Source organism: Brachyhypopomus gauderio, unplaced genomic scaffold (assembly GCF_052324685.1).
Source record: "Brachyhypopomus gauderio isolate BG-103 unplaced genomic scaffold, BGAUD_0.2 sc75, whole genome shotgun sequence".
Classification (NCBI taxonomy): Eukaryota; Metazoa; Chordata; class Actinopteri; order Gymnotiformes; family Hypopomidae; genus Brachyhypopomus; species Brachyhypopomus gauderio.
The window spans coordinates 1435585-1459000 of record NW_027506896.1 but is presented as its reverse complement, the minus strand read 5'-3'; the positions used below and the strand labels follow the sequence as shown (position 1 = coordinate 1459000).

General features: G+C 44.8%; 1 protein-coding gene across 3 annotated transcripts in view; it reads right to left on the bottom strand.

The window, feature by feature from the left end:
* LOC143491445 (pre-B-cell leukemia transcription factor 1) overlaps window positions 1–21016 on the bottom strand; it is a 63489-nt gene extending 42473 nt beyond the window's left edge. The window contains exons 1-2 of one of the 3 annotated variants that reach the window (XM_076990458.1): window positions 20580–21016; window positions 19327–19400 (exon numbers count right to left, since the gene is read on the bottom strand). In XM_076990458.1, coding sequence (XP_076846573.1) covers window positions 19327–19400; window positions 20580–20767 — 262 coding nt within the window. In that variant the 5' untranslated portion in view covers window positions 20768–21016. The remainder of the gene's footprint in view (window positions 1–19326; window positions 19401–20579) is intronic. The other 2 variants (XM_076990457.1, XM_076990459.1) reach the window with 2 other exon arrangements.
* Window positions 21017–23416: the final 2400 nt, after the last annotated feature.

Below are 23416 nucleotides of genomic sequence, written 5' to 3'. Positions count from 1 at the left end.
GTACAACACCACCCACATACACCACTTCAGTACACCACCACCCATATACACCACTTCAGTACAACATCACCCACATACACCACTTCAGTACAACATCACCCACATACACCACTTCAGTACAACACCACCCACATACACCACTTCAGTACAACATCACCCACATACACCACTTCAGTACACCACCACCCATATACACCACTTCAGCTGAAACAGCGGGAAGAGGAATCACCCTTTGACAAAAGCTGATGTTGGACAAAAACGATTTAGCAAGCTACAAGCAAAGATAAACAGACGCAGAAATAAAAACGAGAAAACGAAAGTGAAACAGGCAGCAAGCTATTAACCGAGGACGCAGTCTTGCTCTGAGCAGGCGGGGAGCTGAGGTGCAGCGTGTGTAGACTGCTTCTTGTTTCTCTGTTTAAAGTGTAATCTCTGACTCAAATATATTGGGCTCTCTCTCTTCCTCTCCCTCTCTCTCTCTCTCTCTCTCTCTCTCTCTCTCTCTCTCTCTCTCTCTCTCTCTCGTCTCCTCTCCCTCTCTCCACTAGCCATGCCATTACTGTTCAGGCCTAAATTATTGATCCCCGACCTTCATCAGCATAGTAGGCACGTCCCTGAGCCCAGCACCAGTTACTGTTCAGTAGTCCTGCTACAGACCACTGAAATAATTAGGAGGGATTCTCATTAAGGGAGTATAAAAGGGGAAGGGAAGAGACAGAGGCAAAAGGGGGAGAGGGAGAGAAAGAAAGAGAAAGATGGAGATAGAGTGGGAGGCAGAGAGAGAGTGGGGGAGAGCGAGAGAGAGGGGGATGATGGAGGGGGTATGGAGAGTGAGAAAGAGTGAGGGAGGGGAGTGAGAGAAAGGTGGGGAGGAGGAAACAGATCCCCAGCCTGTGAGAGCGGAGTGTTTAATATCTCCCCCTGAGGTTTCCGACTGTTGTGATCACATGCACTGCCTGGGTATGGAGATGACATGTCTTACCACAGCAAAACACACACGCACAGGCACTGCACATATAACAGGGCTTCACAAATAATACATTTCGACATGGCTGGGGAGGGGTACAGGGACACAGATAGGAAAACACGGGGAGAGAGAGAGAGGAGGGGAGAGAGAGAGAGGAGGGGAGAGAGAGAGAGGAGGGGAGAGAGAGAGAGGAGGGGAGAGAGGTGCCTAAATAAAGATACAGAGGTCTGCCAAATTAATAACGAGATGTGAAGGTTGAGATCAATAATTTCAGCACCTGGTCTCTAAGTCTAAATATAATGAGTCGTGAGTCCACTTTGTTACTTCATCCCCAGACTATGAAAAATGACCACAAGCCCAGCACCATGGGGAGAGAGGGGAAGTGTAGACCAACACAGAACCACATCAAACACACAAGAAAGAGAAGACAGACAGACAAACTCTCATAATGGTAATTGCATGTGTTACAGATGTGCAAGGAAACTGAAAGAAGTCAATGCGATGTTTCACGCATGTGCGGTCGTCTCAAGCCATGCATCTCATTCTCTCTGAAAGCGACAGTGCTCTGTGGCCACACCCCTCGTTAGTAGGGAGAGTTCGTTATGCTAATGATGTAGCTGGAGCAGTATCAACGAGCAGCACACTGCGTTATGGTTTCCAGCGTCGAAGCTCTCCCTCTCCCCGATCGCTCATACGGAATCATGGCCTAATAGTATCCCATTAACATAATTGCCAGCACAACTAGTGTTCCGTGTCTTATACCTCTCAGCTGCCTCACCAAGCGAGAGAGAGAGAGAGAGAGAGAGAGAGAGAGAGAGAGAGAGAGAGAGAGAGGAGATGCATAAGTAGAGTGTGAGAGAGTTAAAGAAAGGGAGGCGTAGGGTGGAAGGGAGAAAGAAAAACGATAGAGGATTTAATTAAGCCAAAAAAAAGGGCCACTCCTGCCTCTAGAGGTGTGTGTGTGTGTTGGGGGGGAGGGACGGCGTTGTTTTTAGAAGGACTCTCTCTCTCCACAGTGCTCAATATTACACTGATGAGCTAGCACCAGACGCCGATGCAGGATCCAAACCTAGCGTGCCAAGCAAAATCAAATCCCCATTATTTTTCAATTAATCCTTAATTAAAATATATCATGCCTCCAATCCCACAAATCTCTCTTAATATGCAAATGTGGCCCATTCAAGGATATTTACATATCGTTAATTAAAGCATGACATTCTTTTAGACTAACAAGCTGTGGGCAGGAAGTGCCAAGGTGAATCACCGTACCAACGACCTCTGGGTACAGGAAGAGGAAGGGACCAGCGACCCTAACACAGGCCCAGCTCCAGACTTCAGTGTGAGTCTGTCAGCCCAGCTAACAGGACAATCACTGCACACCACACTGATGAGCACAGAAACCTATTTCATTAGTAGATAAATGGATTCTGAATTTTCTTATTTCCATATGACCTGTGATGTGATGCCTCTTCTAATACGGGTGTGAAATGCTTATGAAATCTGGCTAGACAACTATTAGGTTTGCTTAATTGTAACTTTAATGTGGAAGACAGACATAACTGGTGAGAGCATTTTGAAAATCTTTCACCACACCACAGTGTATGGATATCATGGTGGTCTCAATCATCACTACCAAGCCTGAACCCTGCTGTATCGCTTATCAGCACCCTCCCCATCAACTACGCTCACACCCCCACACACACACACACATCCCTAAGGAGATACACAGCTCAGACGAATTGATTGACACCATTTTCCATCTGCCAGTGCTGTCAGAGAAGGAGAGAGAGAGAGAAAATGAGAAAGGGATACACAGGCCATTCCACCATCAAATCTACAGGGACACACTCCCATACCAGGGTCCTAGCCTTAGACATGCTACTCACTAGCCAAGTTCATCCCAACAGCTAGAATACCTATTAAAATCTTTCTTATTACACATTTAACTGCTGGCCTAAGTGATACTAAATACCATTCACTACAATTAGAACAGTTTGTACTATTCATAATAAATTAACATTACCTAAGTAACACAAGTGAGTAGGATTCTGCTTTAATGAGGCTTGAAAGTAGTAGCTGTTAGCCAAACCTCACTGGGTGTATATGCAGGGCTGTCTTCTCCCCTCTCTCCACCTCTTTCCACCTCTCTCTATCTATCTTGCTCTCTCTATCTTCAACGGCATGCAGCAGTGCAGATCTCCTCAGTGCACAACTCAATAACACGTCCACCCTCGTCACGCTTCCCACGGTGACAACTAAATCACCACAAACAGCAATTAGCAGGGCATGCTAACCACTGCCAAATCTGAAGAGGAGCCGTGAAGAGAGGAGTAGAGAGAATACAGCCAAACTCACATCACACCACTGAGATTCACACTCAGCACACACACACTAAACGAACAGAGACTGAGACAAAAAATATATGTTGTAAAAACTGACATTTCACTGACAGCTTTTGACCTGCCATACATGACTACGTTTTTATAAAATCACTCTGATATGACAGCACAAACGCGCAATGCTAATTGCGTCTTGCTAAAAATGACTGTAATACTAACACCTGAGTAGTAATTAACAATTAACATTTCACTTGTTCCACGTCTACACAAATTCCATTTTTAGCAACCAGAGGCTTCGCTATTGACCAGCGTTGAAGGCTCACAACCATTATACTCTCCCTCCACTCCCACCCGCACAACTGCACACCCCCAAATGCAACCCCCCCCCCCCCTTTTTTTTCTTGAGCCGTTTTAATTTGACACCCTGAGCTGGGGTAACGAGGTGGGGAGAGCGAGGAGCCGCAGTGGAATTCATTAGGAGCGCCACTGCAGGGTCCTCTCTCCTCGCGTTAATGACATCGGAGGCTGGAGGGGGGATCGAGACAGGCCCAGACACAGGATGAAATAAACATGAGGACTGTCAGCTCTGACGGCCCAGGCTGGGGGGACAGAGGGGGTTCGGCCCGAGGACCTCCACACCCCGAAAGATCACACCAGACGCCCCCAGGACCGACGAGCCCGCTTCTCAGCTGCATGTTATTGCTGGGTGATGAAAGAAAAATGAGATTGCATGCGTGTGTGTGTGTGTGTGTGTGTGGCTGTATGTGTCTACATCTCTCGTCATTCAAAAAAAAAAAAAAAAAAACCTAGTCACTGTACTTTACAGTGACATCCAGACGTCCACGATTGCAATTAAATTATTAATGTCAAATCACCTCCACTGAAACGGCAGCATAAATGCTGCACTGAAATGCACTAAATATACAGCAGTCCTTCTCCGAATCACCACTGATCACTCGAAACGGCAGCTAAAAGTAAAGGCCATCATGGGAAGGGGCTGGAAAAGTGTGTGCAGCCTGTCGAGAGGTGTGATCCAGACAGGGGTCCACATTAGTCATCTGGTTTCCACGATTTTATGTCACCTGGTAGCGTAAAATCATCAGGTACTGGCAGGTCAAGCAGGTGGAAACACAAAGTGCCTGTACATTGACAACTTGGACTTCAGGTAGGTGCTTTTTTGCAATCCTTATTTATATGCAAAATCATCTGAAAGCTTTCAAAACGGCTCAGTTAACCTTTCATGTTCATTTCCAGAAAGGTGGACTCCTGGACTCGTTGCTCTGCGCTCAGCGGGATGAAATCGTCTCATAGCGAGATTTGGAGGACATAAAGGAGGAGCAGCACGTCTCTGTGCTTCTGTCGTCTTCACATAGAAAACCGACGGCAACCGAATCAAAATTTCTTCCCATCAGAGCTCACTACCAGGGCCAAGCTACAGGGGGAGTTCACCTGTGTCTCGAACACGCCATCATGTGTGACAGGCCTTCTCCTCCCTTCTAAACGTCTCAAACTTAGACTTGAAGGAGCAGTCATGATAGGCATTTGTCTGGATAACAGGTAGATACCTGTGTCTGTCAGGCCAACAGTGGCTCAAGTACGAACGCTGACCCAGAATCAGTTCTCTCTGTCAGCAGTCCAAAATCAACAAATATTGCTCCATAAATTGAAAAGTACAAATTTGCCAGCTAAGGATGCAAGCGGCCATGTGTGCCCTCACGCAATGGGACGTTTGACAGTCCTAATGGCTGCACCTGTTTTGACAGCATTTAGGATTCACTTCTGCATCTAAAACTGATTAAATGGAGAGGAGAGTCACACGGGTGTGAGGTGACTAGAGAGGCAGGCAAAAGCAGTGACAGAGACTGCCTCTCTCTCTCTCTCTCTCCATCTCTCTCTGTCCCCTTCTGCCTCTCCTCCTCCTCCTCTCTTTTCCTCTCTCTCTTTCACGCTCTCTCTTCCTCCCGTCTCCCTATCTCTGACCACACAGAGGAATCTGACAAATTGGCCTAGTTTTGGCTTTAATTAATCACAGCGTCCTGACAGCTACCTGAGCCAACTGCATCATTAGTACACGGGAGAGGAGAGATGAGCTGGTAGGATTCAGTTCATTAACTCATCCGCCACTGTTTACTATGCTTTTACTCAACAACGGGAACGGCGTCAGACAATATTACACGCACACCTTTGTAATTGCGCATGGATGGTTTTTCTCAAGGAGAATGAGGTAAATTGTCTGTTCTTTTTCTTCTTTTTTTTTTTTTGCTTTTGTAAGAAAACAGAACTAATTAATTTCCACAGCAGACAAAACACATACCTACATGTTCTAGTCCTAAAAGTGCCAGATCTGTTGGAGACAAAAAATGAGCATCTGTATGATTTACTGGTCTTGCCAGTTCAGAGACAAGCCATGACTGATCACGGAGAGAGTCAACACCGGTGTGGTGTCAATCAAATGGATTCCGTCTCTGCATTTAGCCATACAAAAAGTGCTGCTCACGTATTTTCAACCATAGATCATAAACATCCATAAGACTGCACGTGTTTGAGTACCGGCTACTCTATGCCGTTTCAATTTCTAGCATCTGTCACTACACACGAGGAAGAACAATCAAAACAATGGGACATGTCAGTGTACATGAATAACAATGAAACGTGTCAGACCTGATTAATAAACACACTGTCATCACTGCAGGCCTCTGCACCTATTTAAGCACAGGCCTAATTCCAGAGTCTCACCTCACTGGGAGAGTTAAGAGGGGTAGTAAGGGGTAGAAAGGCCGATCGGGGAGGGTGAAGGGCAGATGGGCTCAGGAATATGCTCGGGGTAACCACTGCTTTCTCTTTAATGCTATCGTCCTGTCAAATGAGAGCGCTGGGGCTCTTAGCCACTCACTGGAGCAAACGTGGTTTGAGATGGGAACAGATGAAGAGCAAGATTAATCTTCTCAGGACTACAGGATACATCTGACTCCTCCCAGACCACACCTCCTGTACATCTGACTCCTCCCAGACCACACCTCCTGTACGTTTGACTCCTCCCAGACCAAACCTCCTGAACATCTGACTCCTCCCAGACCACTACTCCTGTATGTTTGACTCCTCCCAGACCACACCTCTTGTACGTTTGACTCCTCCCAGACCATTCCTCCTGTAAGTTTGACTCCTCCCAGTTCACACCTCCTCTACGTTTGACTCCTCCCAGACCACTCCTCCTGTACGTTTGACTCCTCCCAGACCACTCCTCCTGTACTGTACATACCTACCACGTCACACAATCTTATTCTATACAGCCATGTTCATATATGGGCTGAAACATGTGGGGTTTTTATGTATCATGGCCTTTCATATTATAACCAAAAATCAGAGACTAAACTTAAGGCTAAAACCTTAATCTGTTTCTTATTATCATGCAAAGGAAATATATCAGGACTTTCAAACAAACAGGAAAGCAGCACCAAAGTAAATAAAGTACAACAACAATCAAACATGTTTAGCGTAAAACACAAACGGATGCACAAACTAAGGACCTGGGACAGTAATGTACACAGTGAAGGCAGAATGAGAAGTAACAGCAGCAAAACAGCAATTATTTTTGAAATTCACATCAACCTTTTAGCTCTTGAAACTACCAAAACAATTCCCTTACAAAACATTCAGCAGATAAAGAAGGTGTCCTGAGGAGCTTCACTTGCACTACGCTGATGGAGGGGATCCTCCATATCCAAAAATGCAGTTTAAGACGTTTTATGGGTCCGGAGCCAGAAAGGAAGCAAACGACAGCTGGAGGAAATGAGCTCGTATAACCCGTATTAAAACAGATGAGCGTACACAAATAACCGCACCACAGCTTGTGCTGATATAGTTAAAAATGAAGAGGAATGTAGCCATGTAAAAGTCTCTACATGCTGTTAATATTTTATGAGCAGCCGTTGGGGTGCTGAGCTGTATGTCTGTAGTTTGTGTAGCAGAGGCCGGGAGGAGATCGGACGGCAGAAGTGCTGAAGAGAACCAAAAACAAAAAAACCAAAATCTGAAATTTTTTAAATGACAGAAAACCAGAAGAGAAATAGGCCACAAAGCACGTTTCTTACAAGACTGGTTTGTGTGTGTGTGTGTGTGTGGGGGGGGGGGGGGATTTGGTAGTCAGTGTGATGCTCAAAGCATTTGAAATGGGCCATTTAACCGCCACAGTATTGTAGCACTCTCCGACATCTCATTTGCATACTCCACGACGGCTGAAGATGGATGAAGATCGGAGTCATTGAGATGAACGTTTTATCAAGGTTACGCTATCCAAACTCTAAACCTTCCTTTATCTCTCCTACTGTCAGAATATGAACTTATCTGGTGATCTACTCTAAGTACCAAGGCATGGAAAAACACACAAAAACAATTAGAAGACAAAGCAGTCGTCCGATGGAACCGAGAGAGGAGGATGATGATGGTGATGATGATGGTGTGGCATGGCATTTTCATTACGGGGCTGTTCTCAGGCCTCTCCAACAAATGTGGTTACCATAGCGGCCTCGAGTAGAGGCAACTCTTGTTCCTGGGCATCACAATAAGGGCTACAGAAAACAGACAGCAGGTGAGGCAGTAAAATGATGCCACAATGTAAATCTGTGATTGTTCTCCCAAATGTTCAAATACTGACATTTGCACGGCGCAGCAGGTGGGACTGCATATGCCGGGGTCTGCTTGTGAGTGTGTGTGTGTGTGTGTAGAGGGGAGTGTGTATGTAAGATTGTGTAGAGGGAAGCATGTGGGTGTGTGTGAGCTAATGTAGAGGGGAGTGTGAGTGTGTAAGAATGAGTGGATTGAAATTTGTGTGTAAACTTTTTTAGAGGGGAGTCTGTGTAAGAATGTGTATAAGTGAGCATGTGGGATGTGTGTGTGTGTCTGTGTGTGTAAGAATGTGTAGAGGGGAGTGTGTGAGCTAATGCAGAGAGGAGTGTGTGTGTGTGTGTGTGTGTGTGTGTGTGTGTGTGTGTGTGTGTGTGTGTGTGTGTAAGAATGTGTAGAGGGGAGTGTGTGAGCTAATGCAGAGAGGAGTGTGTGTGTGTGTGTGTGTGTGTGTGTGTGTGCGTGCATTTGTGTGTGCGTGCGTGTGTGTGTGTGCGTGTGTGTGTGTGTATGCTCTCTGATCCTGCTCTAGCCCCACGTGACTCTTGCCTGTATTTCAGGCCACTGGTCATAAAAACGCCAGACTAGCTATACCAGTCTTGTGTGTGTGTGTGTGTGTGTGTGTGTGTGTGTGTGTGTGTGTGTGTGTGTGTGTGTGTGTGTGTGTGGGTGGGTGTGTGTATGTGTGTGTGTGTGTCTTGGCTCTCTCATCTCTCATCACATTTTGGAGGGGGAAAGGACAGACAGACAGAGAGATAAAGAAAGATTTTCAGTAAGAGGGAAAGTCAGAAAGAACATGAAGCAGCCACACAGACTGCAAAATCAGCATAAAAATGAATCAGTGAAGTCTAAATATCACATGTGGCTTTAAACAGGACAAAAACGTCATGGTGGTGTTACAATACTGGAAGAACAACTCTATCTGCTAACTATGTCTGCCATCTAACCCGTGTCTACAGCACATGGTGCAAGGTGAGAAACAGAAGAGGGTACACCACCGTGAGCTTGGACGCTGGCCCACAACCGTACATCATGACTTTTTCCACAGCGAAGTCCTGAAGTGACCTTCAGAAATAAGCAGCACCTGCTCCGACTCTCATAACCCCGCCAGCGCAGACCTACTCAAGAGGACAATAACTTGTGAAGTGCTGAGTTGCCGAGAATACGCCACAGAGAAGATGGCCACCATTTAGAGAAAACTACCAAGACTTAACAGAGCATAACTACTGCTGGCCAAGGCACTTTAAAAACCGTCTGGAAGAAAGAGTATCCACCCGTGCTGTATTTATGGCATTACGAAACCTTTATGGGTACAAACCATTTAGGTCCAAATATCTACCAGCACTGAAGCAGCAGAAGAGTGCTCATTGTCCTAGTAATTTGAGCCAATCGCAAGCCAGTTGCGCTAGTAATTTGAGACGTTAAAACCTTTAGCGAACACTGTTGCCGTGACACCAGGCTTTGCGAGGAGGGGGGAAGGGTACTGTTTGTTGTTCCTTTTTTATTTTTTTTTTATTTTAGTGTCTGCCCTAGCCTAGCTGAACCAGTTCCGCTACCGCCGAGATAGAACCCTAGCTGAGATGGCATTCGTCTTTACACCGGGATCGTGGCCAAGAACACAGCACACTTCTGGTCCCAAACATTTGTTTCCTTTCGGGGCAGAGAGAGGGCATGAGTCTCCACACGACACGTTGAGAAAAAGAAAATTCAGCGTTCCCCTGCCACCAGCGCTGTGTGCCGAGGGCCTATTTTGGGCTCCCTACTCAGACACCTGAGATTGGACGCTTACCGAGCCAAGCAGGCTGTTAATTGGTGTCAGTTTTGGTAGAAGCTTGTCGCAGCAGAAAGTCTTAAACTGGTTTAGGTGCTTGATAATGTGGTATGGTCTTTTCTTTTTTTTTGTGGCAACAATTTTCAACATCCTGTGTTGTTCCTGTAATGACACTGCAGTGGCACTGCTGGTATTTTTCCTGACGTTCATATTTACTGTTATACGACAGTAAAAATTATTTATTATTGAAAACAAAGGATATCCGCCTATCTTCCTATTTCTATTTTTTAAATGAACCAGTTTGTGTGTCCTGTGGCCGCAGAGACTACAGAGATGAGCCCTGGTAAACGTTATTCCTCAGGAACAGTTTTACCCCTCAACACAACAGCAAGACAGGCAGACATAATGAGAGACAGTGGCTTATTACCGCCATATATTAGCATGTCTAATTATGAGCGATTTGCATAGACAGGCAAATCCTTATGGGAAAGAGAGCAGGGAAGGGAGAGAGAGAGAGAGGATGAAGATAGGAAAGTAAGGACTGAGCGATGTGGAGAAAGATTTTTAATGAAAGAGGGTGACGAAGAAAGAAAGAAAGAAAGAAAGAAAGAAGGGAGGGAGGGAGGGAATGCAGCAGAGCTGAGAGAGGAAGACGTGTGTCAGATCAGACACCCCTCCACCACAGCTTCATATCACTACAGAGACAAACATGCGTTACACTTTCACATCAAGAGCACGCGTAACAAAATAGCACCATTATCTGAAGATGTACTGTGACACACGTTTAGGAGAGCAGACATCGCAGCTGGGTTAGATGATGCACTCCCAACATCTGGTCCTGCGAGGGGCCTGTTCGCCAGAATCACTTGGCTTTAAGAAGTATTTGTGTGTATAAAAGTGTTCAGTGTGCTGCAGTAATGAGCAGGTATCATTAAAGTAACTGAATATGATTTTTGTTCTGTCTGAAGAGGCAGAAGTGTGTTACTGTCTGCTGTGTGCATGTTACTGTACTGTCTGTTTGTTACAGGGCAGGGACCTACACACTCACTCATACAGCTGCAACAAGATCAAGGAATATTGGTTGAGGATTGAGGATTGCTTTAGACACACTGCTCAACACAATACACTGCTCATGACATTAGTACAACATGGGACAGTGATGCAGACGTGATCACAGTGCATTACAAAACAGAGGCAAAACTTTGTAGCATGTGAGAGAGGGAGACGAAGAGAAAGAGAGAGAGAGAGAGAGAGAGAGAGGGAGGGAGAGAGAAAGTGTCAGAGATGGAACGTTTTATAGTGTTAAATATCAGATGCAAATGAAAAGAGAAAATCTATCATGGCTGTAATGTGGCCTGAAGGGAGAGAGGATGGTGGCTGGGAGCAGCATGGGGACAGGGGAGGAGGCAGTACAGTGATGTATGGAGGAGGTGGATGAGAGGTGAAAAGCGTAGCGAGGCGGAGTGAAGGTGGGGGAGGTGGGGGTGAGGGGGAGGGGGAATTGGGGGGGGGGGGGGGGGGTGCCTGCCAGACTCGTAAGGGCCCAGGGCAAAAGTGGAATAAATGTTGATTAGTGTTGATTTTGTCCAACGAGCACCCGGCAACTGACAGTGGGGATAAGCTACAGCGAAAGGGAACCATTAATCTTGGTCTGGTTTAAGTTGTGTATATTAATTTGTGTCATTTCCACTACGTGGAAAGAGGCCTCTCCCTCTTTTTCTCTGTGCCCACCCCACACCTCTCTCTCTCTCTCTCTCTCTCTCTCTCTCTCTCTCTCTCTCTCTCTCTCTCTCTCTCTCTCTCACCCCCTCGCTCTCACTCTCCCTCCATCAATCCCTCCCCCCTTCCCTCCTTCCCTCGCTCTCTCCCTCGCTCTCTCTCTCTCTCTCTCTCTCTCTTTCTCCCTCTCTCTCTATGTCTCTGTGAGACCTGCTCATAGCGGTGGGGGGAGAAGAGAGGAAATGAGATTCTAAACCTTGCATTAAAGAAAATGAACTCCTAAAGGGGTTGGTATGGCAACCACATTCGTAAGCAGCAACAAACATTCAGTTCAACGCATGTTACAAATTTTGGCGGATTCGATTAAAGTCGTAGTGCATTAAGGACGCAGCGTGTTCAAAATGGAAGGTGTGTGTGCCCCCGTCTGCTGAGGCACCAAGCGTTTATGAAACAGGAGCAGACAGTGAAGATGAGTGAACGATAACATCCCCACTGTGTCTGAACCTGATGCACCAAACACCACCAGAACCAGCAGGGGGAGAGCCCACAAACCTGCCACAAACCTGCCACAAACCTGCCACAAACCCGCCACAAACCAGCCACAAACCCGCCACTGATACGCAGCCAGCCACAGATCTATATGTGTGCCAGACCAGTGCATCAGAATGGCTTCTAACATAATATATTTGACAATGGAGCAGGGAGCATTCACAATGGGTTTATAATTTACACTCTGTAGGACACCAGGGATGTTTTAGCAAACTGTTCCCACCCCCTTCACATTCATACACAGATGCACACACGCACACACACACACACACACACAGATGCAAACACAGACACACACACAATCACAGGCACACTACAACAGGATGTAAATGTGTATTGGGCTCTTAGCAGTCAGCAAAAGGAAATCAGTCTATTAAGGTCTTTTCCTCTCATACACTGCGTGTGTCATCGTCCCTCGCGCACACACACACACACACACACACACACACACACACACACACACACACACACACACACACAGGGCAACACATGCCACTGGCATCATCCGTGTGCCTCACACACTCATCCCGTGCAGCTGAAGCAACTGCACTGAAAACTTGATGTCATAGTTAATTACCAAATAGCATCACAGTTAAATTTCAGCAATTAAGCTTCTTAATATGATTAACATGTCTCAATTAGGCCACTGCCAATTTGCATAATTCATAAGGTAATGTGATTGTGCTCTGGTGTATGCTCAGAGATAACAATACGCTAAATGCGTTCTGTCTCTCCTGACATCCATCTCCGTGATTGCTGTTACGTGCCCTCATAATCGCATTTTATACAAATGCAGGAAAAGCATTGTTCAACCCATTCTAGAAATGCACTTGTTACCATGGCACTTAATACATATACATACGTATACACATATAAACATATATACACATATTTATATACATATACATTTATAAACATATACATATATATTTATGTGTGTGTGTGTGTGTGTGTGTGTGTGTGTGTGTGTGTGTGTGTGTGCACGCAAGCGTGTTGGTCCATTATACACAGAATTAGGCTTTAGTGTTTCCGCTTGGAGAATAATTATCCAGAGCGACTGAGGAAACAGCTGTAATGCCCAGCACACTCTCTCTCTCTCTCTCTCTCTCTCTCTTTCCCTCCTTCCCTCCCTCCCTCCCTCCTGCTCTCTCTCCCCTCTGTCCACCTCTCTCTCTCTCTCTCCTGGGGGGGCTGCTGCATCAGCGTGTTGGAGAATGTGGAGCAGGATGGTAACAGCCCTCCCCGTTAGCACCAGCCCTGGACACACACGTGCAGCAGTGCCAGTGTATCTGCGTGGACACCAACACGCGCAGTATTCACAGCGTGGAAAGTCAACGGTTTCGGCCCAGCAGTTTACACCACTGTGGCTCTGCAGCCAGATCTGCAGTTTTTTCACAAATCATACTCCTGAAACGAGAGGATTTACATAAGAAGGGCAGGTCAGTGCGTACGAGGCCCACTTCTCCTGTTGTTTCGTGGTTTATTCCTCTGCATGAGTGAATTTGCAAAAAGAAAACACTTTGCATTTACTTTTAATTTGAACTTAAGGAATAGAAAAGACACAACATATCTTCCTTTTCTATTTTTCCAGGGTTTTTTATTATGTGTTTATAAAGGTATTTTCACCTCCTCGTTGTGTAGCTAGTTCAATGTTGTGATCTCCACGTATCCTTTTGCACGTACACCTAATCTCAGGGTGTTGTTGAGGATCTTTCTCTCAGGAAAACACTTTTCTTTAACCTCAGGAACAAGCCCCCGCGTTCCAGCACCTCGTCCAGCCGCTCGTGACACACAGCGCGTTTCCTTACAGCTCCCGTTGCTTCACGGCCTCGTTACCGCCAGCCCGTCCCGGGGGTGACGTGAACAGCCCGGTTCTGCAGGCACTGAATGAGACGGCCTGGGCCGAAATGATTTACTCTGGCTGTAATAAGCTACGGAGAAGTAACTGTACAACACGACTACCGGCGTCCGTCCTCGGCGGAGGGGAGCGGGCAGGAAGTGTGAGCTCCCGACCGGCCTCCGCAGCTGCGTAGGGCGCTGAGTCTCACAGCTGCCCGTAATCAGATCTCTGGCTCATTTCATCCTTGTCAAATATTCCTCCACTGCCCTCTCCTCACCCCATCCTCACCCTTCAAAAAACAACATTACATCAGCCCCTGCAGCTCCGCTTTATAAATGAGTCGTCCCCCCAGGGTGCGAAACCTTACGCTAGTCAAACACATGCCGCAAGAAAACTGGCCCTTTGTTGAGGTTGGCAAGAATGAGGAGGGGGAAGAAAATCAAAATAAAACAGCAGGTCGATGTGTCTCGCTTGGGGGAGGAGAGTGAAATCGCCAGAGTATTGGTGAGGTTTTGACACAGGTTTACAAGGTTTAGATTTATAAGGAGGTGCAGGTCCATTTTCCACCGTTTAAAGCAATGACAGCAGGACTGATTGTGACTATGAACACTGAAACTATGAAAAACCACATGTTTGAGTAAAATAAAAAGAAGCAAGAATTGATTAACTTTGCAGTTCATCTTCAATCACGTCTCTGTTGAGTTTGGCGGGGAGGGGGGGGGGGGCAGAGTCAAAGGCATAAACCACAGAGTGTTTGAGCTCAGGGGCAGACTGTGACAGAACTCCTGCAGATCCTCTGTTTGTGTCTGTGCATTTTTTTTCATAACGGAGACTCGGGTAGCGTCACAGAACACCCTGCCATGACACCATTCTTAAGTGCGCAGAGATCCAAGCGTTCGCTCCTTTGAAAGTAGTTACCATGTGTCAGAAAAGCAGAGACAAAGCCAACGACACACAAACGCACATGCACAGAAAGATATCTGCAATTTCTCCTTTCAAGAACAAGCCTGGGTTATGTCACTGGTGTCTCAGGTGGAGCAACGAAAGTTGTAAGAGTTCACAAGAGGTGTTAATTCTGAGTGAAAAAAGACACAGACCGACAGACAAGATCGGACAGAGAAAGAGAGAAACAAACAGAGTCAGAGTTTATGTATGTGTGCGTGTCTGTGTCTGTGGTGGGGGGGGGGGGGGGGGGGGGTGTGTGAGAGAGAGTGAGAGAGAGAGAGAGAGAGAGAGAGAGAGAGTGCACGCATTGAGCAGGGTTGGAATTGTCAGTGTATTTTTGGAAAGCCCAGCTCAGCCAGCGCCCCTCAAGCACATCTCTGCGAGCTGCACGCTCCAGGGATTAAAGACACTCTGACAAGACACGGCCATTGTTTTCACCACAGAGTTTACACGCTGACCTTTCTCTTCCCCTTCCTCGCACTGTTCCCACAGAGCCGCACTGTTCACCACAAGGCGATGGTCCTCAGCTCAAGGTTCAAGCAGGGAAAATACGATAATAACCACGGCTCTCTACCTTTCAAGTTCATTAATATAGGCAATTACACAACTGGAGAAAATTGTTCTTCAAAAAAAAAAAAGACGAAATCTAAATAAATACACAAATGAGCAATTTTTCTGTGTAAGGTTAAACAGTGGTTTTGTGGATAATTTTACAGTCATTTTAAAAGTAATTTTACTGGTAAAATGAAAGAGGCTGCTTCATTACAACATGGCACTGAACAATCTATTAAAGTATAGCCTACGTTAGGGCAAGAACAGATATTAACAAAGACACACAGGTGAACACACACCCACAACACACAGATTCTGTATAAAATAACATTCACTTCACTGGGATGAGAGAGAAAAATATGTAAGGAATGAAAGTGAGCAGTGACGAGAAAAAAAGAGTGTTGGCATGTCTATGTAGAGAGCAGGAAAGAACGCCAGTCCTCCTGTCCCTCTGCCTGAACTCAGGACCTGTTTATATTTATCTGCTCTCTCTGTATCACTCCTTACATCCCAGTTGAAAAGAAAAAAGGAAAAGAAAAACAAAGCATAGGTCAAAAGGTCAGGTCATGCCCTAGGACCAAGTACTCCCCTGCAGGTGTCAACCGTCACCCGGGGATGGGCTTGGAAAAACACACACACACACACACACACACACACACACACACACACACACACACACACACACACACCTCCAGCACCAACAGGGCTAACCAGAATACCACTGGAAAAACTAGAGAATGTCAAAACTCTTGATTCAATATAAATAACGCACCTGCAAAAACTGATTAACAGTTTTGGTATTTCTTTTCCACATTTGTATTCCTATTTTATTATTGTGTAATTAATGCTTATTTTATTGTCATGTAATTTTGTATTATTTTACCAAAGGTCAAGAACTAGCCAACTAGCTACAAAAGCCTGAAAAGCTTCAGGAAGCTAAATGTGAAAACAATTACATAAATTCCATCAGTGTGAATTACACTGCAAAATAGATTGTATTATCATGCATGTTAATGTTATACTGAAAATGTATAAACCATATACAACCTCTAACGCTTTTTAGAAAATTATAAAAGTATACATTTTTGACATATCTGTTGGAAACTTGTAGCTGCAGAATATAATATAATGGACCAACATTAGACTATGAAACACTTTTATTTAGTTCCTTAAATTCTAAACATTTGATTAATCTATAGCCTACTTAGCAATAGAACGGAAAACAATAAATATTAAATAGAACAGCACTGATATTTTGTGAAAGAAGAAAAAAGAAAAATAAATAAACAAACAAATAAATAATAATAGACAGGGCCCTTAATTGAGCGCTACAAGGTGAGGATCTCCTGAAATCAATGGACTATGAATATTGGTGTCATTAACAACTGTACTGGAAAATTTGTGGGTTTTCTTCATTTTTATTTAAATGAAAGTGCATAGCTCCCATTAAACATTAAGGAAATGGAATAACCATATATGCATTTGGTCAGAGTACAAAAACACTACATAGCTGCATCTACAATTTGAGAGTTCTGACACTACTGTATTATATTAAACCAGAAGAAAATTTATAGATTTTCATTTGTGTTTTTATTAGATACAAATGTATCTTACTAAAATTAAGCTTTGAAATACAAATGCTTAGAATGAGTTTAAAATGAGTTTTGTCCTGGTTTTTTGCGAGTGCCCTAGCCCTACATCTAGCACAAATGACTCCACCAGGCTGCACTACTGCAGAAACACGCTTCATGTTTCAAAAGTACTGAGTATAACACCAATTCCTTAAAATATATATTATATGTTTTTGATATTTGACCTTTTCAATAGTTTGCAGCAGATGAAGTGCAGATAATTAAAGGAGAACTTGGATAAAAGTTACCACAAACCTCTGAAAATTCTGCAAAACACATTTTTCTCACTCCTTGTAAATCACGAGGTTTAATGTTTCAAATCTACAGTCAGTAATAAGCAGCCTCAAGCAGCTGGATCATACTGTGTTCAACACTCAGCAAGCTGAGCGAAATATGCAGACAAAACACAGATACTTACTCCTGTCCACCCCCACTCCCGACAGTCTCCCTGACAAAGTCAAACTATAGGAGGTATTAACTAAATATTTTACACAGACTAAGCTTTGTGGGGAAGCAGTGGGGGGGGTATAGGGCAGCAGGATTCCCCCAAAGGATTTTTCATGTAGTTACACTATAGTGGCCAAACCAAACACACACCACTCTCCATCGAGAGAGCAAAACAAATACACCTCAAACCTAAACCTTCTTAAAACCTCACACCATCACTCAGAGTGTTATACCTGCGCTGTCTTCGGGTCTGGGCCACAGAAGTAGGGCCAGCTTTGACCCGCAAGCCTCGTTGGCTGATTTGCTGAAATGGGAAGGTAAGCTTGAGAGGAAAGTTCTGGAACGAGTCCATGTCACTACAGGCTTTGTGCAAGCTCGAACTCTGAATGAACCCAAAGAAACGCCAGGGAGTAGAACTCGACGCATAGCCGTCCCTACCACCACTATCACCACTCCCACCCCCCAACACCCACACACACACACACACACACTCACACACACACACACACACACACACACACACTGGACAACAGAGAGGGAGAAAGCTAACGGGCCACAAAAGCCCTCTGCTCTCCTGTGGCCATGGCCATTTCGGCACAGTGGGGCTCTGGGGGCAGCAGAGAGGGGCGTTGAACTTCAATGAAAACATCATGCCAAGGCAACAGAGCCGACAGAATTGAGCGGAGGAAGGGGGAGTTTCCCACAGCTTCACAGCTGGGATAGAAGAGTTGAGAGGCTCTGGAGATTATTGAAAAAGATATCTCCTTTATCCTTGATCTGTTCCATTTTATTTCATGCACTAATGACTGTGAAACACGCCAGAATCATTTCCACATCAAATCCGTGGGTGAAAAAGTCTCAGTATCTTATAAAACTGCAAATTCAGTGCAGTTATTTTACTGAATGCACCAAGAGGTCTGAATTTACAGAATAATATACAGCTAGTGAATCAGAACGACTATAAAGTCCATAAAGAAATATGGCAGAGAATGACTGATTGGTGAAGATCACATGTACCTTTTTCTGTTATTTCAATAGCCTGCACTTCCTGTCAGCTTGGTGATACCAAAATAATACGTCACCACACAAACAAATTCAAAAAGATGTTCCATTTATAACAGTTCCTGTATGTTTAAAATACATGTCCACACACACACACACACACACACACACACACACACACACACACACACACACAGCACCCGGCAATTTAGCCAAATGTGCTTTCCATTCTTTAAGCACTTAAAAACTCTGAAAAGGAAAATTCTGGCACAGCAAGTACCACAACTTCACCCTCAAGGTAAACACCGAACACTTATATGCTGGATCTAAATACACTGCAAATAAGAAGATCGGAGTGATTTAGAAGAGGCCAGAGAGTGGAGAGGTCAGTCAGGAATATCTGCACATACGGATACGTCGCTTTGCTGAAAGACACTGTCTGCTACATAGAGTCACTGAATAGAATCCAATTTAAACATGCAGGCAACAGGGTAAACACAGAACTGTTCTATGATCTCAAAATTAGATGTACTTTTACAAATAAAAAAGGATTCATTCATTTTAAAGACAGAAAGAACACTGAAAGCACATAATATAAAAGTTTCCCCATTGTTTTGTTTTTGTTACTTAAATTACATCCATCACCTCAAAACTTGAGACTGGTTTCTAGACTAAGCCAATTCCTTTGTAGTCACATTTCTGCATGAATTGTATTAGATGCATGTGAATTATGTAACTTAGACTATTGCTGTCTGTCAGGAAATATGTCAATATGTCAAGCACAGAACACACAACATAGACACCTCTGACCAAACAAGACAGACAAAATTCTGATTCATAAAAGGCTGCTCATATTTGGGCTGTGATACCATTAAGATTTAACTCATGATAAGCGAAATATAAGCGATTTAAAAAATGAAATGAAATGAGACATGACTGACCTGTTTTCTCTTTTATTTCACACAAAACGTTAAAGAGCGCGGGCTTCATTCTGTGACAATTCAGCGCGTGTTTCCTAAAACAAAAGAAAAGGGCGTTGTGAGTGCAACTCATCATACCTCGCGTGATCAGAGGCTCGCGGAATATCTTTTTTTCCCGCCATTGCTTCGATGGCTCGCGAGGTAAACGGCGGTTCGTCTGTCCTGTTGCGATGCACGAAATGTCGTTAATTAGTCGGAAAGCGAACACGTTCGAAAACCTTTAAGCGCGGAAAATGAGTCTGTAATTCAGTAGACCAATTTTGTACTCAAAATGTTAAAAAAATTTAGAAATGTAAAGCAGTGGTTTCTGATACTATTATTACTGATAAAAATAAAATAATAATAATAATAATAATAATAATAATAATAATAATAATAATAATAATAACAATAATAATAATAACAATAATAATAATAATGTTAGTATGCTTATGTATGTGTTTAACTTTGTTTTCAAAGTAAGCCTGGCCAAGTGACGTAATTTATGTAGCCTAACACAAAGTTTGTTTAATTACTAAACGTCTTGGACAACACAATACTGCCTTTAAGGAGAGTAGCCCAGTGTAGGCCATCTGCAAAGCGCGCGTGTCTGGTTTTGATGAGCGAGCGCCTTGCTCAGTTTCAGCGTTGTCAGTTAAATCATGTCTTGGTTATTGTTCATCTCTATCGACGTGGAGTGGGGATTATGTGTCAGAAAATACAATGACGTTGTCTATCGCCTGCCATTGCTGCAAACCGTAACCCCCGTGACAAGAGGAGCATGCGTTCTGACACATTGACAAGTGAAATTATGTTACAGGTCAATTTGTGGTTGGATACTTTGTCAATAAATTGCGACAGAGATGATCGAGATTTCATCTAATTACAATACAGTCATGCAAGTACTTAATGATATTTATAAATTCAAATATTGTTAGCAAACCTTTATCAATTTAAATTGCAGAAAATACTTAGTCTTTTACAACTGCCACAAATCAGTTAGGTAACCGTCAATAATTAAAAGAAAGAAGGAAAGCCACTTACTAGCAGCAAATTAACATTACCAATTTCTTGGTCAAGTCAATAAGAATTAACCACCACTTGAAACTAAAACTGCCATTTGCGTTTCCGGAGAACTAACGGCATAGAGCTTAAATGAAATTAAAATATTCAGACTTATAAACGTGAGATGCACGTTCATTGTGTGCTGAGCGCGCGCGTCTTTGACAGCTTACCTTGCCTGCGCCTCGTCCAGACTTTGATCAGTAATGGTCATGATTTGTTGTAAAATGTCTCCAATGTCCTGTTTTCTTCCGTCGCCGTCAGTTCCTCCGGTTCCTTCTTGCATGTGCTGCGGGAGACCGGGGTGTCCTGCCATCCCTACCCCGGCGTGAGAGTGCATGAGCCGCGGCTGTTCGTCCATTTCTGCCGGTCGAATTGCGCGTTCCTCCACCGCCGCGTCTCCTCACTGATACAGCAGCAAACACAAATAAATACTCAGAAATTCCTCCGCTGCTTGGCTACGTCTCGATCACTTTCACTCGCTCAGTTAGCATTGACCACGGTCGGGGTGAGCGTTTTCTCGCGTTTTCCTCCAGCTGGTCTTGGACTCGGTGTGAAATGTGAGCTGTAATACTGCCTGACCCACTCAGCGCGAGCGTTTGGGGGGGGGGGGGGGGCGCGGAGGGGCAGGGGGGGGGGCTGCAGACTTCAACTGTAAATTCAAGCGTGTGTGTGTGCTGTGACTGTCTCCCTTGTTGTGACGATTTCTGATTAATCGGTCCGGACGAAATGCAGTGCGGTGCTGAGTCGGTGCGATATGGTCTGTGGACTTTACAAGCAGGATTTTTCGACTCCTGCTTTTGTTACACGCAGGACTAACAGCGCATAGCGAGACTATGAAGCGTAAGCCCCGCCCACGCTGCGTGATTGGATAAGTGGAGCGTTAGCTCCTCCTTTCGCTTCCTCTCGTGGAGTGTCAATCATTGCGCAAAGGCGATGAAACGCGGGAACGCGCTTTCATATGAGAGGCGCTATAAGCAGCAGGACGCTCTGGGGTGGCGACTCCACTGATGGATCGAACCTGGACTCAAAATAAATAATAGTGTCTGTCATGAGAGATCTGCTTCAGTTTCCCCTCTGACCAGGAGGACACCTCCATTTTCTCCCCACGACTCCATTTCATTTTCCAGCCCGCTGCCAAGAAGCAGATTTATTTCCGCCATGGAAGATAAGTCCTATCAAAAACAATCGACTCCGTTCGTCTCTGCCATTCATTTAAGTTATTACTAATAGATTATACTTAATTCACGTAACCCCGAAATACTGACATGTAATTTTTACTGAAACGTTATTCTGCGCGCACCTATTAAATTCCAGACATAAAACCTTACGACTAAACGCAGTCTTAACTTCAGAAACTGCAAGCCCATTTAATAATGTTCTGCCTGGCGCGTATGATGGTTGTTTTATTCCAGGGCACAGCGCGGCGATGTGTTTTCTTTCTTTTTTTCTTTTTTCTTTTACTTCCTTTCGCTTTTCACCCCTTTCAGGTTATGTTCCAGAACTGTGGTTGGCTGCATTTGGTTGGCTCGTGCTAATGTAAGCCTGTGACCCATGGCGCGCAGCCAAGCAGCAGAGCCCTAGTGTGTGAGACCAGGCTGAAAACTGCCCTTCAGGAGCAAAGAGTCCTCCGCACGGCTGCTCCTCCCCAGGGGGCTCCAGGGAAGGGGAGGATGTACACACACGACTCAGCCTGCATGAGTGAACCATGTCTATTTGGTTAGGAGCTTGGATCTCCAACCATGTCATGAACCACAGCACTACAGCCAGCACTGCAAAAGTCGGGTGTCTGCTCTAACTTCTCACCTGCAGAACAGGTCGACAGTCCTAAAGATGCACCAATTTCTGCTGTAAATAGAATACATCTGCAGGCAGCTTCACTGTCGGCCAGAGAATAGCAGTTACCCAAAGCACAGTTCTCCCTCAGCTCAGGTGGAAAGTTCATGCAAAAAAAAAAGTTTTATTCAACCCCAAACGACCACATGATGTGTTTGAACTGACTTTGGAACCACGGCTCCTGACGGCGCAGGGTGGAACTGTGCTTGTGTGTTTATGCTCTCTGCCTTTCCCCCGGTTTTTGCCCTGGGGGGGGGGGGGGGGGGCAAAAACTCCACTCCTGGCAGGCAGAAGCTGCTACGGTGTGGCACGCCGGCTCGAAAACAGCAGCAGTGGGAAGCAGCGGTGCCATCTGCTAAGTGCTGGTGCGATGAGAACACCTGAGGGAGCTGCAGGGAGCAGCAGACATCCTCACACCGTCCCAACATCTGCCCGAGTGCTGCTCCCAGCCAACGCACAGTCACTCAGCTGAAGAGGCGCACGCACCTGCTCTCTACACAATACTCACCGGGAGTGACGGAAGGCCGTGACAGGGCCGGTGACGGGGATTAACCACCACCACGTTTACACTAGACACGTGGGTACAATCCTCAACGTGGCATTCAAAAGAAAGCTTCGTGACTGCGGCAAAAATTAATCGGTTTTAGCAAGTGGGACTTTTGAAGTGAAAAGAATGAGATCAAATGTCAACAAACTATGTACTTAAGTTACCTCAAACTATGTATTTAAGTTACCTCAAATTATGTACTTAAGTTCTTACCTCAAGTTCATAAATGCTCATCTGTGTAGTTTTACGGAAGGTCATTTCTCTTTTGAAGCATCTATTAACCTCACAGCATCTGTACTGGATGTGTTGTTTTAATATTCAAAGGAAAATAGTATGACTTCTGAACAACAGTAACACAAATAAACAGTTTGACCATTAAGGTGTGTCATGTATAGATGGAGTTAAATCTGAAAAAAATAAACATGTAATAAAGGAAGTGAGGATATGAAACTTTGAGAACAGTATAACATTAACCACTATAATTTATTATATAATTATTATTCACTTACTGTGGGATAATACTCACACTCCCTGCTCTGTGTTTGGACCAGTGCACCGCTTGGTCAGTACACTGCAGCCGAGTACTTGATAAAGAATGGCAGAATTGTATTGGTGTCCTAATGCGAA